Raw genomic sequence first — 27,276 nt, forward strand, 5'->3', positions numbered from 1 at the left:
GGAAGCATCTGAATGGTTGGCTCCGGTGGTCACAGCCCGTAAGGCCAGAGGCGATGCAAGATTATGGATTGACTTGAGAGAATTGAATAAGGTAGTCATTGTTGATCCTTTTTCCCACCCCAACATCAGCGAAATGTTGTGTTTGCCCAATGGTGTGAAGCATTTTCATAGATGGACCTCAGATCAGCGTACCATCAGATTAGGGTAACTGATTCTTCACAAGACCTAACGTCTTTTGTCACCCCTTTTGGAAAATGTAAGTTTCTGCGAATACCCTTTGGGCTAATATCTGCAGCTTCTGTGTTTCAAAGGGCGATGGAAAGAGTTCTGAAGCGGGAGAGTGGCGTGAAGGTTTATCAAGATGATATGTTGGTGTCAGGGTCAAACACAGGAGAACACAATGGAGAGACTACGTGAAGTACTTGGGAAGCTGCAAAAGGAGGGGCTTACCTTAAAGCGAAGAAAGAGCAAGTTCAATGTACCTGTGATAGAGTACTTAGAGCATCTAGTTACTGCTTCTGGTATCATGCAAAAAAAGGATTGGTAGGCACAATTAAAAATGTATCCTCTCCACAAGGCAAGAAAGAACTTGTAAAATTTCCTGGATTAGCATAATTTTACAAGTTTGTTCCAAAGTTCGCTGAGAGGACTGTGCTACTTAGGTCTCTCTTAAAGAAGAGTGTAGAATTTTTGTGGTGTTATGGATGTGAACAGGAATTCAGGGATGTCAAAAAAGGATTCGGGGATGCATCTGACTTAGGAAGTTTTGATGCTAGGGATGGCATCATTATAATGATGGATGCCAGACCTAAGGGTTTGGGGACTGTGTTTTTTACAGAGGTCTGAAGAGGTTTATAGGACCATTTTATTTCCATCTCATAGACTCAGGGGTATGGAATTTAACTATTCAGTCATAGAGAAGGAGGCCCTTGGGGTCTTTTGGGCAGTTAGAAAGTTGAAAACGTTTTTGTGGAGCCATAGATTTGGGATAAAAATGACCATAAACTCCTTAAGGAGTTTCCAAAGAAAGGAATTGATCAGATTTCAAACCGCATCTTCCCCTTTCACGCTATGGTTAGCTTGAAAGGGGTGGGCAGTGACTGTTGCAGTGGGCGTTCCACCGCAATAGCCATTGCTTTTGACGCTGTACAAGGGCAGCTTGCATAGAAGGGGGCACCAAAATTATTACCAGGTAAAACCTGGTCATAAGTTGGGGACATGAGGAGAAATGCATTATTTCTCCTCGTTTTTGCTTTTTCCATGTGTGCTGCCTTGTGCACGCACACATGGAAAAAGCAAAATACCATGGATTGTTTATGTACAGGAAGGGACACCTTCCTGTACATAAACAATCCTCCCCTGGATGCAGACACCCTTGCACTATGGTGCAAGACTGCATGCATTGGCACTACACTGCTAAGTGTATCGCCATCGCAGGGGGAAACGCAAGGCTGCACCATATCCTTGAAAACATGGTGCAGCCTTGTGTTTCAGAAGTGGCGGAGTGAGGCGTTAAGCCATGACGGCTAACGCCTCACTCTGCCACTTCCTTGTACATATGGCCCTCTGGGTACGAGTTCTGGCAGACCCTGGAGTGGAAGTCCCTGGCCTGGGCTCTATTCTGTGGAACTCTGTGTCACAAAGTGCCTAGGGCACTGCCCGCTGTTCTAAGAAGGCCTTTCTGCCTGCCTGAGTTAAGAAGCTCTTACCAGGCCATGGGTCACAGCTCAGGTGGACCATGGGGTGGAAGACACCAGCCCTTGGTTCCCTTCCCTAGCCTGCTGTCTCACTTAAAGTCAGGGACAGGGTTCTACTTGTCTGGGAGGCGTAATTTGGTCACTCTTAACCCAGTCTTCAGGTCACGCATGCCATAGGAATGAATGTGGTTCCAGATGGCTGTGCTGCCCTAGAATTCTTGATGAAGGCTCATTTGATTTTTTTAGCCTGGCAGGGCTCCAGTAGGTCAGACACATTTTCCCAAATAGATCCCTCTTCCACTCATTGTGCATCAAGAAAGGCATCTAGCCTTCCTCCAGATTAGTAGAGTCAAAGTGCACGGGACCCTTGTCATCCGGCTGCTCTCCCTGGGTGCCGGAAGCACACCCATATATCAGAAAGACAATTGCAATTCACAAAATTCACCTCTAATAATAGGGACTTAATAGTGACAAACACATGCCAGACCAGCCTTGGAGTAAGTTAAGCACACCACATGTCCATTACTGTTTTTGCACCACACTATGACACTGACACCCTATAGGAAATATTTATATCTTCCAGACTCCTGTTGCATCTGCAAACTTCTGGGGGTGTAGCACCCAGCTGGAGGAGCACACCAGCCAAAATATCCTCACCAACTCAACAATTACCATGCCCACACAGGCAACCCCAGTACATGAAGATTTTTCTTGCAACAGCAAATCTTCTGCTGTGTTTTGCCCTTTCTCGATTCATCGACAGTGAAATCCCATAACCAATTAAGCTTCAAACATAGAAAACTGACTGGACGCCACCTTGTGTTATAACGTTGATGAGCTTTATATAGATCATGATGAACACTTGCAGCTATTTGCCATCGTCCATGGCATGAACCTGCTTCAAAGTAATCCTATCACCATTCACATGGTCTTACACTGCTGCAGGACAAAAATGCAGCAATCAATGCAAAGCAGCTACAAATAATAATAGCAGCAGTTCAGTGTGACCAATTGCATCTATGGGGGCCATATTATGATGTTGCAAGCCTGGAGGACTCTTAAATTGGTTAACCTGGGATGTAATTGGTCCAGCTTAATTGGTGATCATATTAAATAAACACTGTTATCAAGTTTCTATATAAATGAACCTGATACAAAATAACATGGTTATAAATCCAGTAATTCCACCATATTGTAGCACATACCACAGTTGACATGTAATGATGCAATGTATTAATGAAGGCAAGGGTCTTAAAAAAGTGTAAACAACCACACAGTGTGACAGTGTGTAAATAGGAGCTAATTTCATATACAATGTGTAAATAGGAGCTAATTTCATATACAATGTGAACATGCTTGTATTATGCCATCCGTAGATTACATGCCTGTTTGGTAGGTGCTGAACTGCCTGCATTTCAAGGATGTAGAGCACTAGCGATTTATGCATGTTCATATTGTATACTACATTCCAAAGACTTGGGCCACTCGGGCCTTAGGCATGTTCACATTGTGTGTGTAGATGGAATGGGTGATTAGTCCTACTGAAATTGTACTATTATTGTATTTTCAGATATCATCAGTGATGTTATTACTAATGTCATAGAACATGACTTGAGCGATGTAATATGTTAGGTCATAAGCAGTGATGTGAGGCAGCCAATCAGATCTTATCTTAAGTCTGCTGTCACACGGTTTGACACAAGGTGATATATCTTTACATTTGAACCTTAATTTCTCGAAAACTACAGAATGAACATTCACTAAATTCAAAAGACACGATATTTTCCTGTAGGGCTGTTCAAAATTACTGTAGGAAATTGCATGCAAAAAATGTGTTTTGGTAACCCCCCTACCCCCCTCCCTTTCTTATCTAGGCCCAGCTTGACGAAGCACCTTGAAACCTCCAAGGAATAAGTGGAGGGGGATGAACAATTTTCTATGGAAAGTTTCATTAAAAATCGTAAAACAGAGCCAAAGTTATTAGCAAAGCAAAAGATCAATTTTCTATGAAAACTCAGCACTAACTATAACTATACAGTACTGATAGATAGTTAAGTAGATATGATATTAAAGTTTTTATATATATATATATATATATCTATATCTATCTATCTATCTATCTATCTATATGTATATATATATATTCACTGAAAAAACCATAGGTTTCACACATGTTATAGTTAGCGGAAATTTTACTGATAAAAAACCAATGAAATTCCCCCGTTATAGTTAGTGCAGGAAACTATAACTCATGCGACCGCAATCCTCTGCTGATGCTAATACTGTATTTAGACACTTATTTGCCCATGTCTTCTTCCATAAATCTTTAGCTATACATATATTACAAATAATTTTTTTTCATAAAGACACATATGTCATCAGCAGAAGATTGCGGTCGCGTGAGTTATAGTTTCCTGCACTAACTATAACGGGGGAATTTCATTGGTTTTTTATCAGTAAAATTTCCGCTAACTATAACATGTGTGAAACCTATGGTTTTTTCAGTGAATTTGCAAGGTTTTTTAAATGCTAATTCCTAACTATAACGTGTGTGAAACCTATGGTTTTTTCAGTGAATTTGTACGGTTTTTTAAATGCTAAGTTACTTTACGCCATTCGTGGCGTGCGCGCCCACTTAACGCAGTTCGTTCCGTGCGCGCACGGTGCGCTTCGCGCACCGTGAGCACGCGGTGCGCTTTGCGCACCGCGCGCCCACTTTACGCAGTTAGTGCCGTGCACGCACGGTGGGCACACGGTGCGCTACGCGCACCGCGTGCCCACGTTACGCTAGATGGGCCATGTACGCACGATGCGCTTCGCGCACCGTGCGCACATGGAGGACATATTATGCGCTTCCTTGTGATAGGTAATCTGTTGAAATTTTTTGGGGAAATGCTGTGCTCTTATATGCCATGCACAAATGGTGGCCTTCGGCCACCATTTGCACACGGGGTGGAGAGAGTGGGTTTTTTTTTTTTAATAATTATTTACCGTACGCGTACGGTAAGCGTACGGTAAGCGTAATCGGTGAAATTTTGGAAAAATAAAAAATTACCGTTTTTTGCCTTGGGGGATCTTTGAAGACTCAACTAACATGGTTATGTGCATGGGCGCTGTCTAAACAGCCCCTTTATATGTTTTTGGCATTTGTTTATCAGCTCCCCCCTCAGAGTGCGAGAGAGAAAATGGCGGCCGCCGCTTCCTGGTTTCGACCGATTCGAATGTTTACTAAGATCTAAGGGCCAATCAGAATCGCGCTCGCGCACGCCACCGTACGCGTACGGTTAGCGCACCGTAAGCGCACCGTAAGCTGGCTCAGATATATATATTGATTTAAAGGCTATTTTCTCAGAATCTACTGAACAGATTTACACCAAACATACAAAAGGCACTTCCTTGACCTGAGGACTACCTCTCTGCCAAATTTCAAGTAATTCTGTTCAGCCGTTCGGGCTGTAGCTGTGTCTAAAGGTCCTATGGAAAAATGCATGGGAAAAACGCGTTTTGGGACCCCCCTTTTATCTCAGCCCCCGCTTGACGATTCCCCCCGAGACTTTCAGGGTAGGAGCGGAGCGTAGCGCCCCACCTATTTTGAAAACTTCGCAAGGATTCGTCGACCGGCGCAAAAGTTATTCAAAATAGAATGTTGCGGATTTCCTATGGAAACGTGGTCCTAACTATAACTACCTACTGGCAACCGCCAGTAGGTAATATATGTATATATATATATATATATTTTTTCAACAGCTATAGTTATTTCAGTTAACTATAACTCCTCGTAATGCACAGTGCTGTCGTCAATGATGTCAGTTCAGTTGTCATAAGCAATGTTATCAAGGATGTGGCAGAATATGTAATGAGTATTGTGATATGTGAGGTCATAAGCAATGTAAGGTGATGCCATAAGTTATAGTTACTTTAAATAACTAAAACTGTTGAATTTCAGTAATTAGTAATGATATTTGTTAAACCGGCATTTTCACCTATAACGTCACTTTAGCCTTTGTTTATTCAGTAATTTCAGAGTTTTTTTAATGCAAAGTAAGATATTATTACCATATCTAATTATAACGTCACTTTTACCTTTGTTTTTTGCTTGGAATTTCTAAGGATTTTTAATGTAAAATAATACTTTATTGACATATGTAAGGCCAAACCCCTGTTGTGCACGGCTTTCAGCTGTGCGCGAGGTTCGCTGCAGGGCCTCTCCTGTGACAGGCAACGCATGGCCTTTACCTTTTTATGGCAACTCACTGTAGATACTCAGACCTTGCCTCCTTTAAAAAAAAAATCAGATTACGCAAAACACTTGTAGGAGGCAGAGTGGTCTCTGGATGGTTATATGTGATTTAATATAAAAACAATTTCATCATTACTGAGAAACTATTTCAGACAAACTGTTTAATGGAATTTTATTTTAGAATGAGTGGCATTTACCGTTTCATAGAAACCAATTCATAGAATGTCTTTTGGTTCAGAATTTTTTTTGCATGCTTATTTGTTAACGTGTAAATACCATGGTTGCATGTCTTACTTTGAGAAAAATTTGAGGTATTTATTTCAATGTTACTTCAAGGGATATTATTTCAAATGTATATATTTTACATTGATAAGCAATTTTTGTGGATGCTTTTATTTTACTGGCTTCTCACCAAATCTAAACATCATCCATCTCTGCCCCCTCCATACCCCTAAACATCATCAATCCCTACCCCTGAAAACTTCTTACCACACTTAAACTACACCCATCCCTGAACCCTAAAATTCCTTTCTACCTCCAAACTTCACTGATACCAGAAACCTAAAAACGCTCACTACTACATCCAGACCTGACCCCTGAACTCCCCCATCCCTGAACCTTAAAACCCTTTCTACCACTACACTCCACCCATCCATGAACCTTAAAACCTTTCACTATCCCAAATTATACCCATTCCTGAAGTCTAAAGAGCTCTTTCAGTTCCTAAACCGCATCAGTTTCTGACCCCTTAAAATCCCTCACCATACCCAAACTCCACCCATCGTTGAACCCTAAAAACAACTCACCACTCGTAAAGACCACCCATCCATAACCACCCTAAACCTCACCTACCCTAAACTCTATCCATCAGGAAACCTAAAAACTATTTTCTACATCTAAATTCCACAAATCCCTGAATCCTTAAAACCACTCACCATCCTAAACTCCACCGAATCCTGAACCATAAACACTTTAACCATTCCTAACCTTTAGCCATCACTGAACTTTAAAGACCCTCACTAAGCCATCCATGTACCCTAAAATCACCTCTACACTCCACCCAAAACTGAACCTTAAAAATACCTCACCACAACTAAAATTCACTTATCCGTGAACCCTAAAAAGCCCTCACTGCCCCTAATTCTGGTCAGTCCTGATACCTAAAAATCTCTTTCAATGCCATAACGCTACCTATTTTTAACCCTTAAAAACCCCTGTTCACCCATCAACATCATTACCCATCCCCGAACCCAAAAGTCCCTTTACAAGTCCTAAACTCAACCCAAGCGTAATGTACTTTGGGATTTTACTTTAAAATTATCTTTCCTTTTAAATGTTTCCATTCATTTGCAATCTATTTGTATTTCTTTGAAATTGGCTTTCCTTAAAATTGATTTTCCATTATTTGGTTTCCTCCATTGTGGTTTCGCAGTTTTCGTTTTTCCATTAATTCACATACAGGATTGTGGAAACCCCCCAAAAAAATCCCTCTGGGATACCCACACAAGGTCCCAGGGGTTATGCCCCCCTACACTTTCTTCCTATACCTTAAATTTTTTAATTTTCAGGACACTGTACTAAGTCCCCATGTTCTGAAATGGTGGCCTGAGCATTTTCCTCATGTTGCAGCTAGCCAGAGTGTAAGCTCACATGGGACTCTAAGGAGCTTCTCGCTAAATTAGCCTGTGCTCAACCCTGAGAAGCTTGGCACAAAAAGCAGTTAAGCTTAAATTAGAGTCAATTTGTAAAGTATTCTTGCAGCTCACAAACAGTAATAAAGTGAAAATAGAATACAGGAAGAATCCCAAACAAATTTAGTAAAATAGAGTACATTTAAATAAATTATTTGACACTAAAAAGACAAAACTCCAATCAGTAGTATCAGAGCTATGAATTTTTAAAGTTTAAAGTGAAATCTAGTGCCTAAAAGATCAAAGTGCCCACCGCGGAAATGTAGTTGCGTGAGACCAGGTCTAAGTCGAAAGTTTAGGCCGACCGTGCTGGAGCACAGTTAAGAGACAAGAAGTGGATTAAGCCCGGTCAGAGCTTACCTTCGGACGTAGAACATTTGTTTTTAAAGAAAAATGTGTAAGAAGGTAACGTTAAGCGCGGCAAAGCTGCAAGAGGTGTTCGAGGAGGAAGCATCATCATCGGATGGCCTTGAGTCAAAGACACAGTGAAGATTTCTACGTTCAGACTTAGTTGCCTAAATGGAAGTTGAAAAACTCCAGCGGGATGAAGCAGAGGGTTGTAGCCAAAGACAATTCTATTAGGTCAGACACACTTTTGACAAAGGACCACTGAAAATAATTTTCTGCTGCGGAGAAGCTGTGAAGTGAATCAAAACTGTGATGCACCTTGGGCAAATAGGCAAGTAGGTTGGTCCCTGTCCCCTCCTAGTTCTCAGAGCACGTTTTGGGCAAATGTTGCCCTCAGTTTTGGTAATTGGCCATCTGAGCACCTTTAGCACCACATTGGCCAAAGACCGGTGGGACACCTTTTTGGAGTTCGAGACTTACTCTGGCTGGGTCAAGGGGTGGGTTCAAGATGATGGGATACATTTATGTCCCTGTGGCTCTGAATCGGAGGCCAGCAAACTTGGCCTTGGAGTCACTTCTGGTGTTGCAGGTGAAGATACAGGGCTCAACAGCAAGGCTGGTCTCTGAGGGTTCAAAGCAGGCTCCAGGCAGAAAAGCAGTCCTTCCAGTTACAGCAGTAGTTTGGCAGAGTGCACAGCAGGTCACAGCAGCAGGCAGGCATCTGAGAGTCTTTTTACAAGTCCAGTAGTCAACCGAAGAGTGGGTCTGAAGGTCCTATTTTTAAAGCCTGGTGCCCTTCTTCCGAAAGGTGGAAGATGCTGCTGGAAAGGGTCTTTGAAGTGCATGGAATTTTCCTGACTCCCCTGCCTTGGTTCCAAGCTAGCTGCAGTGACAAAACAGGGTTATTAGACCCTTTATGTGAAGGCAGAGTACAGGCTATTCAGGTGTAAGTGAGACTGTGCTGAGCTCCGCCCCGTCCTCCCAGCAGATGGCCCATTGAGGCACACCTAATTACTCTATTGTCTGCTGTCTGGGAGGAATTCACAAATTCCAACCGTCAGCTACACCCAGTGATGTGACCCAATATGGGCTGCAGACACAAAGGGCTGAGGGCAGGAAAATGCCATCTTTCTAAAAGTGACATTTTCAAAACTGTAATGAAAAATCCAACTTTACCATTAAAGAGGGTATATCTTTACAATTTTAATGGTACCAAAACATGACATATCTACCCGCTCCCAATTAGGAATTACAGCTTGCAGCAATGAAAACTGAATTTAGGAGTTGCCACTACCAAGACATTTAAAACTTAAAAGTACATGTCCAACCTTTCAATTATACAACACCCTGCCCTATGGGCTGCCTAGGGCCTACCTTAGGCGTGACTTATGTGAAATAAAAGTGTTGTTTAAGTCTTGGCAAGGGTGTTTAAATGCTAAGTCAACATGGCAGTGTGACAATGCATTCAGACTGCCAGGGCATGCCTGATCCATTTTTTGAGGGCTATTTAAGTAGGTAGCACACAAAAGTGATGAATGCACACTGGTAGCATTTAATTTACATGGTGTGGGTTTATGGTATACCACTCTACAAGGGTCTTATAAGTAAATTTAATATGCCAATTAGGTATATGCCAATCAAACTATCTTTAGTAGAGTAAGCATAAGCACTTTAGCACTGGATAGCAGATAAAGTGCACACAGTCCTAAGGCCAACAAAAATGCAATCCAGCCAAAATTGGAGTAAAGTATGCAAAAAGTTTGGGGAAGACCACTCTAAGGCTGACAGGTCTAACAAGCTTTATTAAAGTTTCTGATATTTTCCTACAAACAGATCTTGGCCCCAGTGGCAGAGATCTTTACAAACAGATGAAAAGTTAGTATTAGTAATTTTACACTCATAATTTCAGTGGTAGAGGTCTCCAGCTCCTCATTTGAGGGTAATGAGACTACACTTTGGTGTAAATCTCCATTCAGAAATTGTGAACCCCCTAAAAGTGAAGAGTTACACATAGGTGTAGGAGTAGATCTACACATGAGTATAGCCACACTTGTAAATGTACCTTTGTACATCAGGTGCTTTAGTATTATGCAATATTATCAAAGCAGACTCACACAATTGACAATGATGACCAGAAGCACATTTTCAGAATTGTGTTACTGTGTTCACAATAACAAAGACTAAGGGGCCTATAAGGATGGTGGGCGGACTTACATCTGCCCGCCACCCTTGCGATGCTGGGACCGGCTTCCAGTGGTGCGGCGGTCCCGCACCGGCAATTAGGATGCCACCGCCATGGTGGCGGTGGCATCCCCATTCACATCATTGTGATGGGCGGTGCACACAGTACCGCCCACCACAATGCTGTGGCAGCATGGTGCCTGCCATGTTATGCATGCAAACCCCCATGTGCCCCCACCCCCCAACATCCTGGGGGCCCGCAACGGGCCCCCAACTGCAAAATCCGCATGCCTTTCCGTGGTGACATTGAGGCTGATCCCCGCATGCATAGTAATATGGATGGCGGTGACTGTACTCATCGTTGCTCATGTGTAATGGTGTCTCTTTACATTTATGCTTGCTTAAATTAATGTATTATGCCCAAGCAACAAGCTTTACCTGAGCCTTTGTTTTGTTTTGTTATGTGTATACCTTGCTGGATGCAGGATTGTGTCCCCACTTTATTTACTATAAGTATTTGAAATAATAAATTGATTCTGTCCGGCTGGACAGCACAATACAGAACTGATTCTAAGTCTATATTATTTTTCCTCGCTCTCATTTTCCTTGTTCGGGACCACTGTGTTTATAACTTACTGATACCCAAGATCCCTGACCAATGTACTTGGGTTCCCTTGTTTCTAATAACACAAAAATAATGATAACAATTGCCACATGAGTAAATTTTCAAGATATCAAAAGAAAATTACAAAGTATATGTTTTTGGTTTTCTTGATGTATGTAGGTGACAATATGATGAAACTAAGGTTTTTTACTTATGGCTTGTGTTTCACTGATCAGCAATAGACAGTTGGAACATTAGTGATAAGATTCTTTAGAATGCTTCTGACTTAATTAACAAATACACACGAAAGGCAAAACAACGCAATACTCTTCACACAAGTCCTCTTGATAAAGCAATTCTGGTGGCCTGCTTCTTATGGAAGATGTAGGATTTTTTTCTTTCCCTTAGCATTAGTAAATCAATTTAAACAGATAATAAAATTGGAAGACTTAATAGAATTAAAGTAGAACTAAGGTGAATGGTTGTTCTAGCCTAGCATTAAACTGCACTGATGGATGACTGCCACTGTAAAATACACTCCTAATTCTACTACAGAAAAGACTGGTAGTGATTGTAAAAGTGAAGTAATATAAGAAGAGTGCAATCAATTTCAAACAGATGAAATCTTATGATGAATCAATGAATCATTGAAATAAATTGAAAACACAGGTGAGGGGAGAACTACGTATGAAAAGGCATAAAATGACCACTTAAATATTAAGCTTAGGATCTATTTGCACCTCTTCCATTCAATATGAATTGTTGATTGTGTTAGAAAGAGACAACTTTGCATTGGGGAGGAAAAATACACTGTAAATTTGTTTCTGATTGACGATATCAGTGTAATTGTTAGTAAAGCTTCCTTGATAAAAGAGGACTACTACAAAAAAGCATTGGCAAAGCCAATAGGTCTAGGCAATGGGTGAGCTATGAGCTTTTGGCCCAAATACATCCATTTGAAATGCCTCTGTCTCCAGCGCATGTGTTACTGGCGACCGGCCACTAGTGTGATCTTGGTTCTTGTCTTTGCCAATGCTTGTTTTTAATGAGGGTGGACTGCCAGCTGTTGGACCTGTTTCTTATGAAAAAGATGAGGGTGATTTTCTGAGGGCAAGATTTTGCTTCTCAAAGAAAAGTCTAGCATCAATCTATTGATGGTTATATTTGAGTAGTGATTAATTTAACATCATCAAATATACTAGTGCTCAATCAAAAAATATGTATAGCAAATTCCAATTACGGCTGCCACCCCACACCAACTATAAAAACGTGACTGCTTAAAACGTTGCCATGTACTGTCTTTTTCCTGAACACACTCATACACGCTCATACATTCTAGCACAAGCTAGTGATGCATGCACTTCAGCCACCTCTCATTTCAATGGTTCAAAATTATCACTAATGTGAATGTGGATATTTCCAGAGGCCCAGGGGCACAAATCTAAGCTAAAATGTTGTTTTTAAATACACGTTCAGAAAATGGTTAAAGCAGGGTTGGGGCGAAGAGGGGCTTGGCGGGGCAAGCAGTGATGGGCGGCTGGAGTGGTAAAGAAAGATTTCCCTGCAGGGTAAAGAATGCAGTTGTTGCTGAGGTGAGAGATGCAGACCACTGGGTCATACGCAACAATATCGGAGAGTCAGCATCTTTAATTTCCCTGACTGTTGCGACAAAAAACAGGAGCGTACAATGCCCTACAATGTCTGCTGCTATGTTTAACAGGGGTTGGGCGGTGTGCTTTGGGAGGAGGGCTAAACACCGGAAGAGGCATGACGTATGCATGCCCTTGACAAATGGCAAGCCTATGGGTGAGCTGAAGCCACAACAGTAAATACAGCATGTCTCGGTTTGAGACAGCCCATGCGTGCCATCTAGAGTGAGACCTAAAAAGAGATGCTGTGACAAAAATGCAGATAATCGCATGACAGAAAGAAATGAGTGGTTGCGGCATTCAAATTGACAAACACTATTGCTTCTCAACTTGAAAGAACATCTAATGTAAAAATGAACAAAAAGGTTTTTGGGAAATGGATGTCCTGAGATTTAAGAAAATGCACAGCATCCAGATTTCAGAATAGAATGCCAAGTTGAATAGACCAAGGGGATGGAAAAGATTCTGTGAAGAAATGTGGATACTTATCTGACATACAGGGGGAAGGAGGATAACTAATCACATGACAACATGCAGCGTTTTTTATAATAGTGCAAACAAAATGGAATCTGTGGAGAGAGGCACATTTATTAAATGATACAGGAATCTTTTACAGAAATTACTGGGAGGCACTAGAATAATAGAGTGTGGATTAATAGTTGGTGCACTCTTCTGGACTGCAAACAATAGACCTAAGAGTTGTGCTCTTGTTGTTCCAATAAGAGTACTCTGAGAGATAACCCAACTCATAGAGACAACATTACTCTATACATATGAATGTATGTATGTATGCAGGTATGTATGAATTTATGTATATATGTGGCATTTCTATTGAGCAAACCAGCCATACGGCAGGGTAGCTGTGTACAGGGTCCAAGAAAAATATAACTTTGTCACTTTGGCGCAATCAATCAAACTGGGTTTCTACGGCACTGCTAATATCCTGCAAGGGTTTCTAGGTGCTGAGGGCCAATCTTCTCAGGTGTAAACAGTTGAACAACCACGTTTTGAGTGCCTTTCTGAATTCCTGAAGAGAGGGTGAGGTCCAGAGGTGATGGGGAGGCGGTTCCAGGACTTTTCAGCATGGTAGGAGAAGGAGAATCCTCCACAGTTGCTTCGGTGCATGCAGGAGGTGTGAGCAAGCGAGGTGGAGTGCAAGTGTCTGGTGCCTTGGTGCCTTGGTGGAAGCTTGACGGTGGTTGATGTATGCCGGTCCTTGATTGTGCAGTGGTTTGTAGGAATGGGTCAAAGCAAATACAAGAAGATGATGGACGGCGCGCTGAAACTTTTCAGACACTCACCCCAGTCACAGATCTGGGTTGAATCCATCATCGTTCTTTAGCTCACCTCGCCACCCTAGTTCAGACACAGCTATATGCAAATCAGTCTTGACCCTGTGCCTCATGGTAATAGTCCAGCCCAAACTGCCAAGGAATGGGTCAATAACCAACACCAAACTGCCAATACTGATACCCATTCATACTTCACAATTATACCGACAACCAAACGACCTAAACACTCTGGTTGGAAAAAGTTACATTTTATTTTTCTTTATCAAATGTTTTTTCTTTCTTATTTTTTATCTTTGTATTGAAAAACAATAATTTTTTCAAAGATTTCAACAATACAAATAAGGTACATTTTATAGATAATGCGCCTTCTTGCATGCACTTGTTTGTCTCGGGAACGTCCCGTCGAGTGCCCCGGAAGTGATTCCACAGGCGAAGTCGCTGATTCATTTGGAACGCCGAGGACTCGAAGAAGGAACAAACAAATAATTTCGAAAAATAGCACCTGAGATAAACAAGTGCATACAAGAAGGCGCATTATCTTCGAGTCACACAAGTTGCTTTCGATGACTTATATCACTGGCTGGTGAATAAGGAGATTGGCGTCCGTTTAAGACAAGATTGAGCTTTAAGTTCTATGTCCTGAGGAGAACCCGACGTTCATGTCCTAAGGGTTCGAAACGCGTCAACTGTTTGTATTTTTAACCAAATAGGTGCCCACTAGATGGGTAGACCACATAGTGCTCACTAGTGACTAGGTGTATATATATTTGAAAATATTAAGTGAGCTAAGTTGGTTCTCTTGTGGTGTTTGAGGGAAGGTGTTGAAGGTGTCGGTCCACTGGCTTTTGGATACTTTGTTCCAGCTGTGGTGAGAAGTGCGGGATGGCTTAGGGGTGGTTTCAGAGACTGGTCTATCCAGTGGTCCTTCCAGGTGAGTTCAGTGACATAGCTCTACTTTACTCTGAGCTGGATCTGAAAATATGGTTGAGTATGTGTCCAGTGTTGTGTTTGGGAGCTGTGACTAGTTCAGTGAGGCCGATGTAGTTCATGCTTTCTCGGAAGTTGGCTGTGTTGGCATTGTTCAAGTTGTTGAGGAGAAAGTTGAGGTCTCCAAAGAAGATGTAGTGTTCAATGATGATGGCTTGTGAAGAAATTAACTGAGGGATGGTGTAGCAGAAGCCAAGGCAGGGTCATGGAGGTCTGTAGGCGAGGGTAACACTGATGGAGGTTTTGCCATCTGTTTTGAGTTGGAAGTTGAGTTGTTCCATGATCAGGGTGGTGTTGTCTGCAGTGGTGGAGCATTGGATATTTTTTTGTGTGGATTATGGCAATTCTACCTCGGTGTTTGTTGATGTGGTTCTGGTGAGCTATCTTGGCGATGTTGGGTGCAGATACAGGGTTGAGCTAGGTCTCAGTGTGGAAGATGGCATCAGGGGCTAAGGGAGGTGATAATGCCCCAGATCTCAGTGGCTTGTTTGCAAAGTGATTGGCGTTGAACAGGAGGCAGTGGAGTAGTCCTGGCATTGTCGTAGAAGGCAAGATGGGGTGATAGTGTGTGCAGGCGCTCCGGTGTTGCAGGAGAAGAGGCAGTGGTGGCACGTGAAAGGTTCTACTGTTGAGCATGGAGAAGTGCAGTTGTTGTTGCGTATTCTGGGGTCCAAGGCTGTGAGCTCGGCACCGGTAACTGTGGATGATGGGAGTTCCAGTGTGCCTACCACTGGGTACGGTCCGGGCACCTTCAGAGCACCAGGGGCACAACCGCACCTCAGCCTCCATTAAATACGTCCGGAGAGGGGGAGAAGCTAGCAGAGGAGGGAAGAGAGGTGAGAAAAAACAGCAACTAAGGTGGGAAAAGTGAGTGGGTGGCAGGGAACAAAGGCAGCAGAACAGTTATAAAACCTAAATTATGAATGGACACAACAGAGCGACACTAGCACAATAATGGCAAAAGAAAGTAGGGCAGAAAAAGGGCAACAGAAAGATTACTGCAGAACGAACAACATGTTAGTCATAATAGGAGTAAATGAAACCTATTCAGGCACAATAAGGACAGGAAATGATAAAATAAGAGCAAAATAAGGAAAGGAGAAAGATAAGTGAAGAGTAAAAATGTCAGGCACAATAGGGACAACAGCATGGCAACAGAGTGATACATGCAAAAAGAACAAGCATTGGAAATGCAATAGGTCACGCCTTCGTTTAAGTTAAAGCTATTTGCGTTGCTAATGGTATTGTATTTTAGCTATGTCTTATTGAGTGTTTGTATGTGATATGTTGTGCCTTTATGTTGGTTGAATTGTAATTGTTATGTGTGTAGTAGTTTAACACATAGCATTAGAAAGAGAACAGCAGTGTTTAAGATTTGGGACAGAGAGTAAATAGAAGAATAGCATGAGTGTGGAGAGCAGAATGAGGCCTAATGAAGTAGAGAGGAGTAGAAAAGTAGTAGGAGGGATATGAAAGGAGTGTGAGAAGTAGAAGAGTAGTGTGAGGTAGCAGGAAGGTAAGATTCGTTGCTTAGTATTAGGCATAAGGAAGTAGATAGGTGTAGAAGAGTAGTGTTAGGGAGATTGTAGGAGAAGGAGGAGAAGAGCAGTGTGATGCAGAAGGACTGAGAGTGATGAGGATAAAAGCAGTGGTAGGCAGAAGGATGGGGAGTGTTGCGGAGAAGAGCACTGTGTGCCCATCACATTACCCCACGACCTGACAATGCTCTCTGACACTCTGTGTGGGGCACAGATTTGGCTAAAAGTGTGGGCTTGACTGGGAAGATTCACATGTCCCACCGAGATCTTTCCAAAGACCAGTAGCCTAATTCCTCAGGCCATCAAACCTGATTTGCTGGCCACTGAGGAGTCCATTTTTGCATACTTGTTCGCCCTTGGATAAACTTGTGTGAATTCATTGTTTCAGTTTTGATATGTGGGTCAGATGCTGGAGAAGCAGATCCCACAGTTGATGTTGACAGATGAGGCTGCGCGCATTGAACTGTGGTTAAAGTGTTCAGATTCTAGATTTTATAGTAGTAAGTAGTGTTAAATATCCGCTTCGTATAGCACTCCTGCCATTTCTAAGCGCTGGAACAATTGTTAATATTAAAAATATAATGTCACTCAATTTACCAACCTCTGGAGGATGGACGCATAAGTCGGGCTGAATGGGATTTGAATTTGTGAACTGCAGACGGGTGATTAACTCACAGCTATCTTGCTAAACCACTGACCTAAAAAGTGCATGCCAAAAATAGATCTGAAGAATTGTGCAATGCATATAGAATATTGTGCTGCATAAGAGTATAAGAGGAGGTGGCTGGCACATTGACATCCCCTTGCAACATTGACAGTCATCTGCACAAGAAAGGTGTTGCAGGATTGAGAATCTTCCATATCAGAAGCCCTATGAATTGGGAAACTGTAGTGGCTCTTTGTGCTCGCCACAAGGCCTGTGCACCAGAAACGTGTACTGGCAGTAGATGGTTTGCCATATCAAAGTTTTGTGCGCCAGAGTGGTGCACCATTGAGCGATTGGCATTTAGAGAGACTAGTGTATCAAAACAATCGACAGACATTAGGTTGCTACACAGAAAGCCCTCGACACCAGGACAGTGTATGGGCTTTAAGTCTGTGTCCCAATGAAAGCCCTAAGCAACATAAAAAGCATAGTGGCAATAGATGGCAGGAACATTGAAAAAGCTTGTTCGTCAGAGGTGTGTGACGGCATTAAGTAGTTAGCGTACTGAGAACCCTCGGCACCCAAACAAGTGCAGTAGCTTTACTGGTTACAACAATATGGGACTACTGCCCTAGTAGTGTTGCGTTTGAGAGAGTACTGAAAGACCCATGCTTCAGAAAAGTAACTTGGTATTATATGAAGGTAGGCACATAGAAAGCACGTGCATCATAAGGTGTATAGCCATTAAGTGGTTAATACGTATTGCAAAAAGTAGTGGCATTGTTAAGTGTTTGGCACACTGAGAACCCTGTGCAAAAGAAAAGAGTAGCGGCATCAGGTGATCGAAGTATGTTAATCTGTCTGCCGATCGCACTTAACGCAGAGTGCTACCACAACTCTGGTTTCATCCAGTGCTTTTTGCTGCTGGCCAACACCCGTCTTCACCACTTTCATGCTCGGAACCCTGCCATGGATGAGGGGAAGGAGAGAGAGGAGGGTTCCGTGAACCTCCCCGAGGCGCTGGTCACTACTTGATTGGTGATTAAACTAAAAAGTACCCATTGAAGAGTTTAGCATGTGTATCAGGTATGCTTTATTTAAATTGAAACTATTATCATTTTTGCTTAAAAATATTTGGTTACTTTTAGCCAATTTCGTATAATAAATATGCCTCAAGCCATTTCCCCCACTGCGCGGACGCCGCGCTTCATGATTCAGGAAGCGGCACTCTGTAATTAAAGAGGAAATCTGAGGATGTTTCCTCCGTTGTTCCCCCTCCCCCCTATTCATGGCCTTCGTGTGGCTTTTACACAGAGGAGTGTTGCATACATACAGGGTCGGAATGGATTGTGTGAGTTCGAAGGGTGCCTGATAACTTTGTTTAACAAGCATTTGCAATGCAATAGTTCTGAATGCATTGCAAATGCGTAAGTTTAAAACTGAGCGTGGCGCCGCTTGAACGACACCGTGCTCGTTTCTTTTAAACTTTAACACTGAGCGCGGTGTCCTTGAAGCGGGGGCTGTGCTCAGTGTTAAAGTTAAGAAACATAAATAAATCGAGACCGGTGTCCGTGAAGCGGTGCCGCGCTCAGTTTTAAAGTAAAAAAAACAAACACAAATAGAGTGCGGTGTCCTTGAAGTGGATGCCGCGAAAATGTAAGTAAACAAGAACATAAACAGCTGTCGCCATGCCATTGTGTGAATGGAAAAAGGAAGTGCTCACCCAGTAATTTGAAGACAATGTATCACGCCACGGAGTAAAAGATCCAGTCCAGGTGGGCGGGGCCAAAAGTGGACAGGGTGGTAACCAGGAGGGACTAAAAAGCCTCCGTCACAATCAAAAGGCACAGTATAACATAATCAGTGACGCAAAATGACACACACCAATGGAAATTACGGGCGGAGACGAAAGTTAGCTTCTAAAAGAGTATTGATTCCAAGAAGCCCTCGCAGAGCGAGCAACTCATGCGCGCTGCAACACCAGGCGAGACCTAAAAAGGAAGCAAGACCCAGAAATGGGAGCACAAGTGAGGCAGAGGTATTAGGGAGCTTGCACAGGGACCTGCTCAATTCATAACAGAAGGCAACTGATGCCAAGTATCAGCCTAATCTCAAAAAGATATTGGCATCAGCAGGGCAATAACCCTGATATGAAGTTGCATCAGAAAAACACAAAGGAATCAGCTGACTAATTATTTGTGAGAACTCCTATTTCACCTGCTAGTTGCAACTGCACAAATGTACTAAAAATATAAGCATCCAGTGGCTGCTCCTCCGCCAAGGCGGAAGAGCGTTGCCCCACTGCTCATAAAGGAAAAATAAAACGACAATAATGTATCGTTATCATTTTAGTTTTCCTATTGCATGCAGTCAGTGGCCTGTATGCAGTGTGGGGTGGGCTGTCCAGAGCAGGGGAGGAGTGTTTTGCGCTTGCAAAGTGCGCATGAATGGTTTGGGCTCTTGGGAGCAGTTCATGCTCACTTTGCATATTTCCACCAGGCTGCAGTACATAAGCTTCCGGTTCCAGTCTGAGTGCTGATCCATGGCGCTCAGACCAAACACCATGCTGCAATGCAGCACTGTGATTGGCTCAGGGGAGCCTGTGTGCCGGGTGCTTCCTGCTTCCAGACAGACTGCAGCATGGAAGAAGGAAGAGGATGAAGGGTGAGGCAAGGTAAGTAGTTTTTTATTATATCATTAACCACCCCTGCCACCTCCTCATGCCCTAACAACTCCGTCCGGTAGTAGCACTACTATAAGTACCACTGAATGAATATGTGAATACTGAGCAGCGGCACTAAAAAGTCAGTTAACAATTACTAACAATTCTTTTAGTAATCCAAACTCTTTCAAGTCAGGTATATATCAGTCTGCAGTGTGCAAATGAATTATACTCCATTCAAGAGCAATACGAAGGCGACTAAATAGCTATAATGGATTTCCAGTTATCGTTTACCCAATATTCAGTTCCATTCTTAAAAACTTACCTAATCCCTTCAAAGGGCCAAAGATATGCCTTGTGTAGCTCACACTGACCAGCAATTGTGATCATGTCTTCCGAGTTGCCCATCAAGAACACTTAGGTCAGCTATGACTGCCGTGCCGGTAGTTCTAAGGGTCAGGCTGCTGACAAAGAGGGCGAAAGGGGTTGGTCCTTTTCTTCTTTGGCAGCTAAGGCATGGAATTAGCTAAGCACTTGAACTGAAGACCCGGGGTCCGAACTGTCATTTCAACAGACACTGAATATAAATTTACTGTTTGAGTTTCGCAATCTCTAGCATTGAAGACTTCATGGAGTAGCTATGCACTCTATAAAACACCCTCATCCATTCAAATCCATCTTGACCAGTACCCATTACTTACCACCTTTCATCATTCCCACTTCGTAGCATTTGCGTAGTCGACACGCCTGGCAGCTTTTCCTCCTATTCTTATCTATGGTACACTGATTGGTTGCCGGACACATGTAGTCATTGTGACCTACAGAGGAAAATACAACAGGAACATTATCAATAAATGAATCTGATGGTGCGAGGGATTTTAGAGACAATCTAAGAGATTTGTCCAAGTGAGCATTCCAATGTGACAAGAGTGTACTTATAGCAATAGTGACCACGTGTTGGATCTCACAAAGTGTACTGAAGCAAACTGGAAAGCTTCGTCTTGAGATCCACCTTCATTTAATCTATTACTGGAGTTATGAATGATGGTATTTTTCCTCTGACACAAGGACATGACTACTGTGGGGGATAATTCATGGAAAGGGGAGGCTGCAGTAGAAAGCAATAGCCTCAATTAATTAGAACACCTGTTAAGCACTATATTGACAAACTCAAGACAATTGGCAGAGCATGGTATAACATACAAAATCTGCTAAAATACAATACCATTATTTTAAACAAAAAATATCGCCAAAGGTCACCTTTATAAATTGACAAATTGATCTTGCAAACATGAAATACATCATAATCATGTCTTGTAAAGTGGACAAACTATGATATTGCACACCTTCCTTCATTTTGCCTCCACAGAACTCTGTTAGAAATATTTTTATTATTTTTGTGATATAGAAAGAAGTAGTGGGGAAAGTACATTCTTGTCAATTTATATAGCCGTCTTCTGACAAATATTTTGCAGTTTCCCAAAACAAGTTAAATACTTTACATTCAACCTACACATTACTTTATAGCGCTCCAAAATGTATCCTGCAAACAGGGAAGGTTCTCCTTATTCCTGGGCGTGGTCATCTAACCCATGACATTTACTGCTAGTAGGAGTACAGGATCAGGGTATGTCTAAATGCTTGATAAATTGCTCACCATAGGATAGTAAAGGAACCAATGTCATATCAACACACCAGATCAAATAGGGCCAACTTTTTGGGAGTGCACTGTGTGGAGAGGTGGAGGTAGGAGATAGTTGCTGCTGCTGAAATCACTGCGCTTGATTACTAAGCTCTTAAACATTGATTTTAGCACTCTGTTTTAAAAAAAACTTGTACTTTTAAAATTTTGATATTTACTTTACTGCTTTCTTTTTTTTTTGTAAACAGATTTTTTTCAGCAAGTTTCAAGTGCACAAGTAATACAATGGGGTTTAGAGCATACATCATGTGTCCAAAAATCAGATATCTACATTTATGGCTGCTGAACATCCATTTCTGGTGCAGGATCCCTCTATATGCGACCCAGGTACAGAATGTGAACGGAGTCTGGCGGTAGATACAGAGTCCTCAGGGTAGCTAGGCTCTGCGTCCCTACAGCAGGAGACCAATAGTCTGCCCCGATTCAGACTCTTTAGGAGCATAACGTATAATAAAAATAACAAAACTACCCCCCCTTGTGCAACTCCCCCCCACCCCCACCCCCCCAGGCATGTCGCTCAGTCATCCAGAGCATTGTGGAGCAGTACACCCAGTTGTACAAGACAACAGACACAGTAAGTCCAGCAGGAATGAGCCTGATAAGGGGATGTCGTTATGTGTTAAGCATTTTCAATCCCCAAAATTATCTACCCAGATAGGGGGATGTTGTATCCCCTACGTACATTTCTACTCACCCTGGGGGCAGTTCAGTGTCAGCCACTGGGCGCTTGAGGAACTCTACTAGCGCCTCCCATGCTCTCGCCCTGTCTAGCATTTTGTCATTTCCTATTCTATGAGCCATTTGCAGCCGCAGGATCCCCTCACAATCTGCTCATTTTATAAATTCCCGCAGCCACCTCGAGACACTAGGAGCACTAGCCCCCATCCAGTGACTGGTAAGTTCCCGCTTAGCCAGAACTAGCCCTAGGTCTATAAATTTGCTTGTAACTTTATTCCAGGCAGTGTGAGGAAACCAGCGCAGTAAGCAATACCCCGGGGTCAGCATTGTGTCCCTTTCCATCACGCCGCTCAGGGTAGCCAATATCGCCCTCCAAAACCCCTCTAGTAATGGACACTCCCAGAACATGTGTAAAAATTCAGCATCCTCTAATTTACATCGCGGGCAGGCCAATTGGACCTCAAAATACTCATTAATCTTGTGAGGGGTGAGATATGCTCTGTGGAGGACATAGAAATGAATTCGCCGGCACGCCAAATGCAAGCTGTCCGCGTCCGGACAGGGCCAGGGGCCATGACCCTTGCCCCTTTTTTGAGGGACAATAGGAGCTACTCACAAAAGCAGTTATACGAGCTCTGGCCTAATCCACAACATGATTGCAATACTTTTAAACTGGAAACCCCTGATTCCACCTGCTCCTGCTGTGGCTATGCTTTTGTTACACAGCCCAGCAGGGAACATACTACAAATACCACTGGTTCTTTGAACACTAATACACAGAAGATATTTCCTGCTAGGAATAAGGTTACTCCTCCCAGGGGAATCACCTTCTTCAACATTAATTGTAGGTCGCTCCACACACATAAGGATGACATTGTTGACCTCTTGTGGAATAAACAACCTGATGCTATTTTCCTCACGGAAACATGGTTACACGAGAGCTCTGGCCCCGATGTCGCGTCCGCTCTGCCCCCCAACTACACCATAATTAGGAAGGATCGCGGTGCCAAAACAGGAGGTAGCATTGCGCTAATTTTTAATAATGCATATACCTGTAAATGGGAGGACTTAGCCTTCAAGGGTTGCGAGGCCAGCTCATTCAAACTCTCCCTTACACCCCATTTCACTCTCTCTGGGATCTTGATCTACCGCCCTCCTGGGCCAGCAGGGCAATGGGCTGCGGCATTTCCAGAATTCATCGCCCCCCCTTCTGTTGGACGCTGCCAACTTCACTATTCTTGGAGACTTAAATTTTCACTTCAAAGACCCAACATGCACTACGAGCACTTCCCTGACGGCTGATCTGGCAGCTATGAATGTCATACTCTGCAACTCAGCTCCCACCCATCGGGTGGGTAATTTATTGGACCCCATTTTTTCTAATCTATCTAGTATCTCATGCCAGGCAGCTCTCTCAGTACTTTGGTTCGATCATTTCTTGGTCGGGTTCAGGGTGATGCTGGACCTTCAGCGTGAAAACATACCCATTTTAGCCACCAAGTCGGGGTCTAGAAACTGGAAGAAATTAGACATAGATATTTTTAACCAACACCCCTCGAACAACATCCCTGCCATTACTTCAATCAATCTAGCAGACTCGGACACCATCCATACCTGGATTTTAATAGCTAATGATGCATGCCTCCCACCTTCTATTTAAAAAGTGAACAATCACCGACCTCCTGCCCCATGGTTCTCGGAAAGGTTAAAAACAGAGAAAACCAAATGCAAAGCACTAGAAAGACATTGGAGGAACCACTATGCGCCCGAATCCAGACTTGGATACAAATTTGCTAAAATGGACTCCCATTCCCTCTGCAATGCTGCCAGAGCTAAATATGTGAGTAACACCATTACATCGGCACATAACAGACCTAAGGCCCTGTTTAAATTAGTCAAAGATCTTTTGGACGCAGCCTGCTAACCCATTACCCCTGTGCTCACCGAAGATCAATGCGAGGATTTAGCCAAGTTTTTCATCGATAAAGTGGAGAAAATCTACACAGAAATGAACGTAGTGACAACCAATGTGGTGCAGCAAACTAAGAACTCCCCCCCTTACACTAGATTGTATTGGTCCACCGGCAAACCAGACCAGCGTACCTGCTAATATGCTAGAAAATTGGATACCATCTCTGTCAACTGCATCTTAAATAGCCTGAAATCCGGCTCGCCCAGAGATCCTCTTCGCATCCCTGTACTTCAAAAATTAGAGCCATCGTCACTACAGCTTATTATGGAGTTGCTTAATGCATCCCTGTAGGAAGCAACCGTTCTATCTGTATGGAAACATGCCATGGTTCTCCCACTCTTGAAAAAATTCAATGCTGATCCAGCTGAACTATCTAATTTCGGCCCGATCTCTTTGCTTCCAGCTTTTCCTAAAACATTTGAAAAACATATTAACTGGCAATTTACGCATTTTGTTGACTCCCCAAATAATGTTTGTGTATCACAGTCTGGCTTTAGAGCTGGGTTCTCTACGGAAACCACTCTTTTGGGAGTTACAGAATCTTTGCGTCAACGCCTTGATGTGGGTGAAACTGTAGCACTCATACTGCTTGATTTGAGTGCTGCCAATCTATGGGCGTTGTCGGGACAGCACTCAAATGGCTCACTGATTTCCTGACCGACCGTACTTTTCCAGGTCTTTTCCCCCTCAGCAAGCTCTAAATCCCATGCTTCTCCTCATGGACTACCGCAGGGCTCTATCCTCAGCCCATTGCTGTTCAATATCTATGTTAGACCTCTGGCTACAATTGCTGAAGATGCTGGGCTGTCTATTTTTTCTTACACTGGTGACACCCAGCTAATCTTCTCCCATTACACCAAAGAGGCATCTAAGGCGTCTTCTCTCCAGGTAGGGCTGCAAAACGTAGCAGGTTGTATGCATACCAACTTGCTAAAACTTAACAGCGGAAAAACAGAAGTACAATTTTTTTTTTTTTTGGCAAAAATAAAGATCTCTGGGGCCCCCAGCATTGGCCTCTTCATAAGGGTGCTCTTCCCCAACCTGTGCAGCTGGTCCCCGCAATCTAGGTGCAATCATTGACGACCAGCTATCTATGAGGCAGCAAGCAGTCAAGGTCGCCTCAACCTGCTTCACCATCCTATAGTGGCTTAAAAAAATCCTTTGGATGCTGCCCGGTCCCACGCAAAGAACAGTGGTCCAGACTCTTATTACTTCCAGGCTGGACTATTGCAACGTCCTGTATTTAGGAGTCAATAAGGAGGTGATTCGAAAACTTTAGGTAGTGCAGAACTTCGCGGCCAGGTTACTCTGCCAGGTGCCTAAAAGGGCCTTCATCTCATGCTCGCCCTATGACCTTCACTGGCTTAGGGTGGAGAACCACATTAAATTCAAGGCCCTGAGTTATATGCATAAAATCAAATCGGGCACAGCACCACAGTATCTGAGTACCTTAGTCCATCCCTACCTCCCACCGCACCTCCTTCGATCTTCTACTCAGGCCAAATTCTAAGTCCTTAGGACCAGAATGTCGCACATGGGAGGCCGGTCTTTCTCGTGCCTGGGCCCTTCTCTGTGGAATTCACTCCCTACGTCAATTCGGAATGACACCAGCTATAAGAACTTTCGCAAAGGCCTAAAAACGTGGTTATTCAATCAATACTCTCTTCTCAATCTGCTCGTGTCCAATGGCGCCGGGAAAACCTTTGGGTAGCTGTGTGCCTTATAAAATTAAATTAATAATAATAATAATAATAATCACATGAAGAAAGGTGACTGGAAATATTTAAAAAAAAAATACAAAACTATAGAAGAAACCTTGCCATTAATATAATAACTATTTACCACATTCAGTATTCTTTTCACCATTTCTGTAATTAGGTCCTATTGAACTGAGAGATTATGAAAGTTATTTAGAGTGTGGCAGAAGCGGGGCTTCTGCTAAAGGCTGTCAGGTCCCCCATCTATTCTATTTCAAGTGTGTACTCAAGTATACAGACTATACCGGTGATACTCAAAATATGGCTTGGGGGCAGAATGCGGCCCTCCTGAACTTTACACGTGGACCCTTGATCAACTCAACAACAGACCTGGGCTGCTGTTAACTCTACTCCATACGAACATTAAAAAAATGTTAAATAAAGGGTAAGCATTTATTTAAAGGTAAAGACATTTTCCAACAAACTTGTAAAAAGATCATAAAGTCTTTTAAAAATTCAAAACTGGTATTTTATTTACATGCAGAACCATTTCTCCTTAGTATATGAGATTATATCAGTGCATGGAGAAGTATTATTCTAAAAGTGATGGTTTCAAACATGAATCTAGAAAGATTCATTCTTGCATCTACCCTAACAACAATGTCAATAGTGAACTGAGCGGCAATTCAGGTGTTATGAGCAACCTGTGGGCGGCCTGGGTTCCTCTTATACATAAACATCATTATAGTTTATTAAATCAAACATAGGAGAAGGTTTTGTAAAGCACACATCCTGAGGTCATGTATTTCAAAGTCCTCTTATATGTAAGAATGAAGAAAAAGGAGGAAAAGTGAAATAAAACATTTACCTAGGATCACACAATTTGGTAAGTGGGGAAGCCGGGATTAATCCCAGGTTTTCTGGTATCACATTGTGCAGTTCAGCCATTTGATATATAGATTTAGCTTTTCCTATACCTACCATACCACGTACACCACCCCAAGCGATCTCTTCTGCCCCCACCCCAACCACCACTCTGCTGACATCAATGCGGCCTTCGGTCACATAACAGACCAAACCTTTTGGCCCCTGGGAAGATGTTTGTGAGTACCCATGGGCTATACAATACAAACAGGTTGATGACCCATCCAGTTTATTTAGTATATGGCCATGCAAATGCTCTTAAAGGGGCGGACTGCCCATTTTTGACGGATTCTCCATATCCGTCAATCTCTAAGTAACTCCATAGTTTAGAGTCCATAAATACCTACAACATTGACATGATTGTTTTATAAGTAAAAATACAAATGGCAATATTTTTCAATTCCTTTTCAAAACGATAACAATAGTAACAGTGAAATACAAGCTGCACATGCAGAGAAATATGGTTCAATCAAATGAACAAATAACGGAAAGATAGAGTGATGTTTATGATATGTGGTTGTAGTGCTCGCCATGCAAACACCCTGCTACAGGCGTGATTGGCCGGAGCCATCAGTCAGAAATGTAGATCAAACAAATGAAAGCACATTGGCACAGAAACATTGGAATAATACTATAATTAATGTCCAAGAAGCACTAGAGAAGTTATTATTACGGATTTATTATTCTTGGTTTGTATAGGTCAGCATGAAGAATGAAGTGTAAATTACCTTGAAAAACACCACACACTAGCCACTGCTCATCCATTAA

At 42.7% G+C, this 27,276-nt stretch overlaps 1 protein-coding gene across 1 annotated transcript in view; it reads right to left on the reverse strand.

Moving 5' to 3' along the window:
- The window catches only part of ESR1 (estrogen receptor 1), a 1,483,571-nt gene that overhangs the window by 903,562 nt on the left and 552,733 nt on the right, over window positions 1-27,276 (reverse strand). The window contains exon 3 of the mRNA XM_085609317.1: window positions 20,237-20,353. Coding sequence (XP_085465443.1) covers window positions 20,237-20,353 — 117 coding nt within the window. The remainder of the gene's footprint in view (window positions 1-20,236; window positions 20,354-27,276) is intronic.

The sequence above is a fragment of the Triturus cristatus genome, chromosome 6 (genome assembly GCF_964204655.1).
Source record: "Triturus cristatus chromosome 6, aTriCri1.1, whole genome shotgun sequence".
NCBI classification, from domain to species: domain Eukaryota; kingdom Metazoa; phylum Chordata; class Amphibia; order Caudata; family Salamandridae; genus Triturus; species Triturus cristatus.